The sequence below is a fragment of the Haliotis asinina genome, chromosome 2 (genome assembly GCF_037392515.1).
Source record: "Haliotis asinina isolate JCU_RB_2024 chromosome 2, JCU_Hal_asi_v2, whole genome shotgun sequence".
Taxonomy (NCBI): domain Eukaryota; kingdom Metazoa; phylum Mollusca; class Gastropoda; order Lepetellida; family Haliotidae; genus Haliotis; species Haliotis asinina.
The window spans coordinates 59573643-59584870 of NC_090281.1; the positions used below are offsets into that span (position 1 = coordinate 59573643).

Below are 11228 nucleotides of genomic sequence, written 5' to 3' on the forward strand. Positions count from 1 at the left end.
AGCTGTAACAGATACATTCACTGTAGTACTATATGGACTGTATCAGCTGTAACACATTCACAGTAGTACTACATGGACCATATCAGCTGTAACACATACATTCACTGTAGTACTACATGGACTGTATCAGCTGTAACACATACATTCACTGTAGTACTATATGGACTGTATCAGCTGTAACACATACATTCACTGTAGTACTATATGGACTGTATCAGCTGTAACACATACATTCACTGTAGTACTATATGGACTGTATCAGCTGTAACACATACATTCACTGTAGTACTATATGGACTGTATCAGCTGTAACACATTCACAGTAGTACTAGTAGTACAGTAGTATACCAGCTGCATGACACACCATTCTGTACATACACTACAGTACAACACTAAAACCCACACAATCTGCAATATTAATAGGTTATATTATCTGTAACACACACAATTCTGTACATAGGCTACACTGGAATGACTGCAGTTTAAATGTCAACCATTCATCATGTTCACATACTGTGAAATATATACTCCCCATCAACCATATGTTAGTGATGAATATTGACAACTGAACTGAGACCTTAAATACCATGGTCTCATAAACACTGACCTAATATGCCTTTATGTTGTTAAGAGAGACAAGATATGCCTTTCTTGGCAGCTTGTAACATATCCCTCCAGCAGCTGACACCCGCCCTAGTCGAGGACCCATGGCAAGATCTGCACTCTCAAACCTTTGATCTGACAGTGACTCCCTTCCCTTAGACTACCTCCCCAACCCCTCTCATTCCCCAAGCACAGAATGGCTTATAACTGCATATTTATATGAAACTGACATTCCTTAGTTCTGAAGGAAGCATACTCTTTGAAACAAGGATGTCACAGGATTGCTTTGAAACAAGCATTTCACAGGATTACTTTGAAACAAGCATTTCACAGGATCACTTTTAAAACACGGATTCACTGATTTGCTTTGAAACAAGTAATGTACACAGTTTTTTCAAAACTACTGATTCACAGAGTCACTTTGAAGTAATCATTTAAGATAATCATTATCACTATTTCCATTCAATATTTGAAAACCATTTTTAATTATTTCCACACAGTCAGAATGTAATTTTGACTCGAAGTTGAGCAGTTTCATGAGCGTGATTGGGTGAAGCCATTGCTATTGTTCAACATGACTGGTTCTCCAATGAGAACTGTAGTTAGAAGAAATGCTAAAAAAGCTGACTCAGATATTAAATGAAATCTGATGTTTTAACTTGTATGAAGAATCAAAATGAAAATGATCCAATCAAGGGTCCAATATCAAAAATCAAATCGAGGTCACTGGTCCAAGCTTGCAAACCAAAGATCAGAGGGCTGAACTTCTCTTACATTCTTACTACAGTAATCACACAATAGATGAAAACACACAGATTTTCAAACTTACAAATACAGGAAATTATTTACCTGATATCTTAATAGTCATCACTTGTCTCTTTACACAACACTGTGCATTAAACTCCATGCATGGCTGTAGTCAACCTAGCACAGTTGGGAGCTTAGTCCGGCAGCATTGACAGTATAGTAAGTTCTACTATGGCCATCACTGTGAGGAACTTGAAACGGACACACTTGTTTGGATCACCTGTGATGTGTCTCCATATTAAAGCATTACAAATGTTCCTTGGATGTATTACGAAATAGGAATATTCCCATTAAAGAATCCTGACTGATAGCTGCTGCGGAATTAGGGCCAAACTTTGGCCTCTGAGCAGATGTAGATAAACAAGTATTTGCATAACTTCACATCACACGACCAGGTCATATGTTACTCCCAGTAAACAACATTGTAAACAACCTGTAATTGCAAACATCAACTACCACTTAGACAGATCTTTAAAGGGCATTTAGAAGTGAAATACACAAGAATGACGATTTTATGGATATCAAGTTCTTTATTATGGGAACACAACGTTTCGGAGTTAATGCTTACTCCTTCATCACCTGATGAGCTTACCTGATGAAGGAGTAAGCATTAACTCCAAACCTTTGAGTTCCCATAATAAAGAACTTGATATCCATAAAATCGTCATTCTCACTTAGACAGATATTCTGGTACATCTGGTATGAAAAGGTTCACAAACTGATAATGTGGGCAGTTTTAAATGTGAACAAACACAAGTGACATTGTGCCGTTAACATTAATGACAACATAGGCTTTTGGATATCATCGCAGGAATTGAGTCAAGATCACTGTATATCAGATAGACCTGCAGTGACAGAAACAACACATACCTGGACTAGAGACACAAACACGACACTGCTCAACTGTACAATCCGATTGCAATAAAATGATTTCTTACACCTTAGATCTAGAAGATTGGCCTTTTTCCACCTTAAACCCTGATTAACTAACACTTAAGTTTGTCAACAGCTTCCCAGTAGAGAGACAGAGCTTCAATACTACAGGCCAGTATCATTCTACAGACTGGTGAGACATGGCACCCCAGCACCATTACTATTGTTTAATGAAGAAATAAGCCCAACTCACTCACTCACTCACTCACCTAATCTAACCCTTTGTCTCTAAATACATATAATTTTGATAGAGAAAAACTAACTCATATAAATTGAAAAGGAGCCCAAGGGAGACCATAGATTCCTGAACATGAGGAAATATAGACTTGCTTTTTTAAGGCTTTAGTACTGCAGAGAGGTCTTGGAAGTACGGAAAACAATGTGGTTCAGAGACTGTGAGACAGACTGTCACTCACTTCATACTACTGTCACTACAGTCATACCACCTCACATCCTTGTATTATGATCCACGCCATACAACCAGCTCTACTACCGATTCAGAATTAACCCAACTCACTCACTCACTCAACACCCATCCAGTCTCATATCTCCCTATTGTGAAACAGGCAACACAACCAGCTCTACTACTGTTTAATTCAGAATTAACCCAACTCACTCACTCACCCAACACCCATCCAGTCTCATATCTCCCTATTGTGAAACAGGCAACACAACCAGCTCTACCACTGTTTGATGTTCTGGAAACACAGCCACAATCTTAGGTGTAAGCCAAAATCAATCATCCAGCCAGAGTTGCACTAATCTAGGTCAAGTCAATTACTGGTGGACACTCCACGGCAACAGCAGTTCCTACTGTGCCGTGTTGCCAAACACAACCAATCAGCGGGTCCTGTGCCACCATTACACCATTATATGCCAGGCACATAGACCATAACATGGGATTAATGTGCTCACACAGCAGGTATAGACTGAATATACTGATCACAATGGAGGTGTTATGATGTATTTCACACTGTACTGATCAGTATTATAATACTGATAAACTACATGAGGCTCTTACAAAATCACAAGGACAGATGAAGATGAGCTCCTATAGAATCTACCTTCAGATTTTCAAATTCAACTGTAAAGAACCATGGTCGTCAACAACATATATCAAACAAATACATCTGTGGGTCTTAATATAGAGCTCTCTATATGTCAATAGCCTGGACAACTGTAACAGTCAAGGACATTTTAACTGAAACAATATGAAACACCATCAAGGTTAAATAGATATGAACATCTTGAAGTCTTCAGCTGTAGGAATGAATACACTCTATCAGCTGTCTCCATTTAATCTAAATCCATCAGCTGTCTGAGTGTATACCAGAATCGCATCATTTGTTAAAGGTATCAACATCCCTGACTGCAATACACTGCTTGAATCTTGCTGATTGTGAACATAAAAATATAGACCTAGGTCATCACTGGACCAAAACTGGGTCATCACTTGGCTAAAACTAGGTCATCATGGAATATTCACTGAGTGGTCATTAGTCATGCTTGACCATCACAGAGCTACCACTTGGTGATGACTGAACAATCACTGGGTCATCACTGAACAATCACCAGGTCATCACCAAACATTTACTAGGTCATCACTGAACAATCACTTGGGTCATCACAAAGTGTCCATCTGGTCATCACAGAGTTGACACTTAGCATTCAAATGATTCATCATGGGCACATTACTGAACAATTGCAAGATCATCACTGGATTATTACTGCTACGCCAATGGACATTTACAGGTTCATCACTGGGATATTACTGGGTGAAAGAACTGGACTACCACTGGTTCTCTGTTGTACCTGTGTTCCTGAGTCTGTTAAAGCCTGGTATGTCCTACAATAACATCAGCTACTCAAGACCCCCCACTGAACACCTGGATTAATGAGAGCTTGTGTAGATGTGAAAACTCAGAGATGAGTGTCCATTCCCCCAGCATGAGTCACTCCCTCCAATAGCTACACTGAGTAGGTAGAGAATAGGTGTAAGTCAGGGACTGAAACACTCACATATAGTCATTGTATAGACTTACAGAAACCTCTGTAACAACACTGTATACATGTATGTATTTTGCTACCACTGAAGTGAAGCACTGGTGCAGCCGTGTATATAGTCATACGTCACTGAAAGCTACCTTTGTATCCTTCCGACCACAGAACATGTATTTAATACAAGATATATCTCAGTTCTGTTTTCATCAACTTCTCTACTCGTAAGTCAGAAGTTAAGAGACTTTATGTGGTTAATACTCTAGGCTTCTGTCACTGAACTGCTATATTTACTTTATAGAAAATATATCATATCAGAGTGTATATGGCATTCTAAATTCTACCAAGTGATTGTGTATCTTTTGGTGTCACACCAATCTTCAGAACAAGCAGTGTGTATGTTTACATATAATTCAGATCTCCAATAAACAGTTTATATGTTTAAATATCTCAACAGATGCACACGCAAAAAGTGTATATATTTATATCTCATGCCAATCTTCCCCAACAAGTACTGCATGTATTTCCCTAACAAGTAGTGTATATATTCACATATCACTCCAGTCTCCTCCAACAAGTAAGATATACATTCACATATCACTCCAGTCTCCCCCAACAAGCAGTGTACATATTCACATATCACTCTAATCTCTCCCAACAAGCAGTGTATACATTCACATATCACTCCAATCTCCCCCAACAAGCAGTGTATATATTCACATATCACTCTAATCTCTCCCAACAAGCAGTGTATACATTCACATATCACTCCAATCTCCCCCAACAAGCAGTGTACATATTCACATATCACTCTAATCTTTCCCAACAAGCAGTGTACACATGCACATATCACTCCAATCTCCCCCAACAAGCAGTGTATACATTCACATATCACTCCAATCTCCCCTAAAACAAGCAGTGTATACATTCATATATCACTCCAATCTCCCCCAAGAAGCAGTGTATATATTCATGTATCACCCCAGTCTCCCCCAACAAGTAGTATATATATTCACATCACTCCAATCTTCCCCAACAAATGATTGAGTGAGTTTAGTTTTACGCCGCACTCAGCAATGTTCCAGCTATATGGCAACATTACCCAACAAGTAGTGTACATATCACTCCAATGTCCCCCAACAAGTAATGTACAGATTCATAGATTCACATATCACGCCAATCTTTCTCAAAAAGCAGTGTACATATTCACATATCACTCCAATCTCCCACAACAAGTAATGTTTAGATTCACATATCACTCCAATCTCCATCAATAAGGAGTGTATATTTCTATGTACACTCGGTTGTTACTGGGGGCACCTGCTTCACTTCTTCATGGAACTGGGCTCAACTCATAAATCTATGTCTTCCTTTTTGTCTATTTCTGGGTTTAGCAAGAATGAGTGAAACAAAGTTCAAGCGTGTTAGCAAATAGCTGTGGGTGGATAGACTGCTGAACTTAAGTGGGTTTCATTTCCAAGCAATTAGATCCTGCATTAAAAACAGTTCCCTGAATGTTCAGACAGACATTCCAACATATTTACATCCAAATCAATAGTCGTCCTCATCAATAAGTGGCTACGTCACGAGCTTGTGAAATAATCAATAATTGGCTCAAGTGACGACACATCAATTTTCTGCTACTTTCCTCAAACAGCACTTAACAAATACTTTTCCGGAAATACTTTAAAACATTTATATCTATTTACATCAATACCATGAAGGGAGAGCCCAACCAGTCTTGTATCTGGTACAACTTCTGTGGGAAAAAGCAAAACATCCCACTGTAGAAACTCTCATTACCAAACTGGAAAACATTCAATCTAATAACAGATAATATCTGCTTAAGCTGTTCCTAGCAGGGAATCTACTTTCTCCAATAATTCCCAACACTATATCAATAAGTTACAAATCTCTTCCTTGGATACATCGATTATACATGAGCTACTGTGACCTACAAGGAACTAGAGCCTTTGCTGAGGAACTAGAGGCACCGCCTGAAGAACTAGAAGTACCATCCATGGAAACACATGAGGCACTGTGCAAGGAACTATAGTTGCAGAGTGTTTATCCTCAGCCAGATCCTCAATATCCAGTGTTCATACCATTGTGAACTACATGTATTCAAAATGATTTTCCTTCATAAAAATATAAACAAGTACAGCACTGCCTGCAGCTGTCGTCAAATGAGGCAGATAACAACACTATCACGTGGTACAACCTCTCCTGGTTCACAGAAGCTACATGTCAAAATAGTCTTCAGTATTCCATGTGCTCTCATCTTTTAAGTATTGTTGCCAAAGATAACTTTACATTATATAGGATTCAGTTTCACTTGAAATACAATAAAAGTTCATTCTGAGAAAACAAATTGAAATTATAAATAGCAATAATAATATCTGCACTTGTATTGTGCATTTTACACTTATGGTGACGATCTTGACAATGTGAAAACAATGCTAGACATGTCTGGCTCAATTTATTGTTTTCTAGTTATTAAAGAAATAAATCATATATATCTCCACACAAACAGAACATTGTACACATTGTTCTAACGACACCAATACGTCACCTCCTGTTACAAGCTAGTTGTCAAATGACAAATCACACTTCCAATAAATACGATGCAATTATATGGACCGCATACAAATCAATCACACAGGATAGTCGTCCTGTCTGTCGGACGTAGCTTCAGTACTGAGGGACCCAATTTCAAAGGTATTCCCCTTGACGATAATACCAAGCCAAGTAGTTTAAATGGGTTACAAAGTCGGCTACAAGCGTGAGGTAACAATCACATGGTCGTACAACTCTGTCAGTTTATTTCTCAACGTGTCGCGTGGCACTGTTTACACTACTAATTCACAAACTTGGGCGAAGATCAAAGTGCTTGTTCTTCCTCCTGAGCAAACAGTATTTAAGACGCAAATTGCCTTGGTGTAACGACTGTGGGGTTTATTTGGAATAGGTGAAACACACAAGCTATCCGTGATCCGATATTATCTTGTAGTACCGTCCGATACCGGACACCGTCTTTCGTTCATATCCCGACTGTCAGGTTGGGGGGCGTGAAGCTTGATGAGCCCCCCTGTCCATCCTCGTTGTTGATAACGTCCGCAATGCATGACAAGTTGTCATCTCTATAATCACAGATAGTGTATGCACTAACAAGCATCACCTACCTTATATCTTCCAGTAGATCACATTCTTGTTGATGCTTAGCTTGGAGTTTGGCCACTTGTTCAGAGTGAATGTGTTTCAAGGCAACGGTTGGTTTGACCTGAAATAAAATTGGAGCAATCGGATTAAAATTCTGTTTTGAAAGTTCCACTATATATGTCAATGATTGTGAAATAAAAGCTTTCATTGACAAGCCTGACCTTTCGCGGTGGAGGTAGCATTTTCGTTTTCACTCATAACGTAAAGCCGATCACTCAAGACATATCGTTGCGGTATCCGCCATTCACTGAGGCTATTCCGTTCTTCTCCTCCGGTAAGAATACAGCTTTGCCGAGGGAGGTAATTAGTACCTACTTCCTGTACATGTGTACGATCAGACTGGTATTATGGGAAGCATTCGTATAATGCCTTTCTTTGGCGCTATCTATTTCGGTTGAAGATGATTTTAACACTTGTAAATGATTCATGGGTATCGCACATTGTACAATAAATGCTATTTCGAACACACACATGTGTCAGTGTGTCACTTCATCAGGAGAGCTATTACTATGCATGGCATTTGCTGGACGGGTTAAGATACAACTGGTTGTTTTGTATAGTTTCGAGATATCTTTAAGGAAGAATTCATAAGGATGGTCACGACCCGGTAATGTTATGACTGTGTGTGTTGTGATGAAGATAAGTGTGGGGGGTGGGGGTGAGGTAGGTCGGTGAGGATTTTTAATTTTTTTCTGTACAAATTTGGTAGCCCCCCTCCCCCTTCAATACTTGGGGCAAAACAAATAGCCCCCCCCCCCCCCATATTCTGTGAACAAAATGAATTAACCCCCCACCCCCCACCCCGAAAATCCTGGTGATAAATATGAACGGTCCCTAAGGCATTAAACACTACTGGTCTTTTCTTCGGAATCTCTTCGTCCAACAGTAATTGTGTTTCTCCAGTCTGCCTTTAGAACCACCAACGAAATAAGCGCACGCGAAATAAAACATGTTTGTACCCTTTTGTTTCAGATCTCATGATTTCCCGGCCCGTCCCTATTAAGTATTACGTTGCAATATCGTTGTTTAAATGTAAGACGCCCTTGGCTGTGTTCCCATGGAGTCACGGTCTACCTGTTCTGAAAGTGTTATGATTTAATGAGGATTTAGTACAGTATTGTTTACATTATAGAAAATAAGAAATCCATGTTCACGACTTAACTCATTATATTACAATATGAATTCAGTCGTCTTTTTATCTTAGTTTCTAGTTTCTGAGGTAAATATTTAGTCTTTGGATTCTTAATTAATTTCTCAGTCCTTACGAATTCCAAATTATTATCATTACACTGTTTATTTCGGCCCATTGAACCCCTTCTGATTTAAATTTCTTGCCCAAGAATACCCTTACACTATCTAATTATTACCTTCGAAAACATTCGGCTGTCTTATGTGCATTGTTTATTCGGTTTAGTTACTGTTACTAGTTCCTTATTGGTTGTTTGTTTGGGTTGTTTCTTTTTCCCTTTACATTGCTTTTACACTTTCAATTTAAATTTTTAGGTGGCCTACCCTATCTGAAAACTGTTGCAGTGTCACGTGGCATTGGGCAGATTGGTATCTGATGTTGGGGGCCTCCATAGAAAAACAAGCATTGGGGTACGTACTATAGCGATCTCGATCGAGGGGTAATCACAGGGGACTTCCACAGAGAGACAATCATGGTGTACTTGGAACCTCCACAGAGAGACAGCCATAGTGTACTTGTAACCTTCACAGAGAGAAAATCATGGGGTACTTGGAACCTCCACAGAGAGACAGTCATGGGGTACTTGGAACCTCCACAGAGAGATAATCGTGGGGTACTTGGGACATCCGCAGAGAGATAATCGTGGGGTACTTGGAACCTCCACAGAGAGACAGTCATGGGGTACTTGGAACCTCCACAGAGAGACAATCATGGGGTACTTGGAACCTCCACAGAGAGATAATCGTGGTGTACTTGGAACCTCCACAGAGAGACAGTCATGGGGTACTTGGAACCTCCGCAGAGAGACAATCATGGGGTACTTGGAACATCCACAGAGAGACAGTCATGGGGTACTTGGAACCTCCACAGAGAGATAATCGTGGGATACTTGGGACATCCGCAGAGAGATAATCGTGGGGTACTTGGGACATCCACAGAGAGACAATCATGGGGTACTTGGAACCTCCACAGAGAGACAGTCATGGGGTACTTGGAACCTCCACAGAGAGACAGTCATGGGGTACTTGGAACCTCCACAGAGAGATAATCGTGGGGTACTTGGAACCTCCACAGAGAGACAGTCATGGGGTACTTGGAACCTCCACAGAGAGATAATCGTGGGATACTTGGGACATCCGCAGAGAGAAAATCGTGGGGTACTTGGGACATCCGCAGAGAGACAATCATGGGGTACTTGGAACCTCCACAGAGAGACAGTCATGGGGTACTTGGAACCTCCACAGAGAGACAATCGTGGGGTACTTGGAACCTCCACAGAGAGATAATCGTGGTGTACTTGGAACATCCACAGAGAGACAGTCATGGGGTACTTGGAACCTCCGCAGAGAGACAATCATGGGGTACTTGGAACATCCACAGAAAGACAGTCATGGGGTACTTGGAACCTCCACAGAGAGATAATCGTGGGTTACTTGGAACCTCCACAGAGAGACAGTCATGGGGTACTTGGAACCTCCACAGAGAGACAGTCATAGGGTACTTGGAACCGCCACAGAGAGACAATCATGGGGTACTTGGAACCTCCACAGAAAGACAGTCATGGGGTACTTGGAACCTCCACAGAGAGACAGTCATGGGGTACTTGGGACATCCGCAGAGAGACAGTCATGGGGTACTTGGAACCTCCACAGAGAAATAATCGTGGGGTACTTGGAACCTCCACAGAGAGACAGTCATTGGGTACTTGGAACCTCCGCAGAGAGACAATCATGGGGTACTTGGAACCTCCACAGAGAGACAGTCATGGGGTACTTGGAACCTCCACAGAGAGACAGTCATGGGGTACTTGGGACATCCGCAGAGAGACAGTCATGGGGTACTTGGAACCTCCACAGAGAGACAGTCATGGGGTACTTGGAACCTCCGCAGAGAGACAATCATGGGGTACTTGGAACCTCCGCAGAGAGACAGTCATGGGGTACTTGGAACCTCCACAGAGAGACAGTCATGGGGTACTTGGAACCTCCACAGAGAGATAATCGTGGGGTACTTGGGACATCCGCAGAGAGACAATCATGGGGTACTTGGAACCTCCACAGAGAGACAGTCATGGGGTACTTGGAACCTCCACAGAGAGACAGTCATGGGGTACTTGGAACCTCCACAGAGAGACAGTCATGGGGTACTTGGGACCTCCACAGAGAGACAATCATGCTGTACTGGGGACCTCCACAGAAAAACAATCAACGTGTACTAGTGACATCCACATAAAAACAATTATGGTGTACTGGGGACCTCCACAGAGGGACAGTCATGGTGTACTGAGGACCACCACAGAAAGACAATGATGGGGTACTGGGCACCTCCATAGAGAGACAATCACCGGGTACTGCGAGAAGCAAGCATGGGATAGAGTGAACCACACACACGGAGGAGCATGGGGTACTGGGGACCTCGACACCGAAAGAGAAGTATGGGGTAGAGGGAACCCAACATAGAGAGAAGCATGGGTACAGGG

The 11228-nt window shown here is 41.3% G+C and overlaps 1 protein-coding gene across 8 annotated transcripts in view; it reads right to left on the reverse strand.

Moving 5' to 3' along the window:
* Positions 1 to 7809, reverse strand: part of LOC137274044 (F-BAR and double SH3 domains protein 2-like) — a 94256-nt gene extending 86447 nt beyond the window's left edge. For all 8 annotated transcript variants that reach the window (XR_010956166.1, XM_067807010.1, XM_067807011.1 and 5 more), the window contains exons 1-2: positions 7722 to 7809; positions 7524 to 7621 (exon numbers count right to left, since the gene is read on the reverse strand). Coding sequence is in view for 7 of the 8 variants with exons in the window: in XM_067807010.1 (XP_067663111.1) it covers positions 7524 to 7621; positions 7722 to 7742 (119 nt within the window). In the remaining variant the exon portion in view is untranslated. The remainder of the gene's footprint in view (positions 1 to 7523; positions 7622 to 7721) is intronic.
* Between the last annotated feature and the right edge of the window lie 3419 nt (positions 7810 to 11228).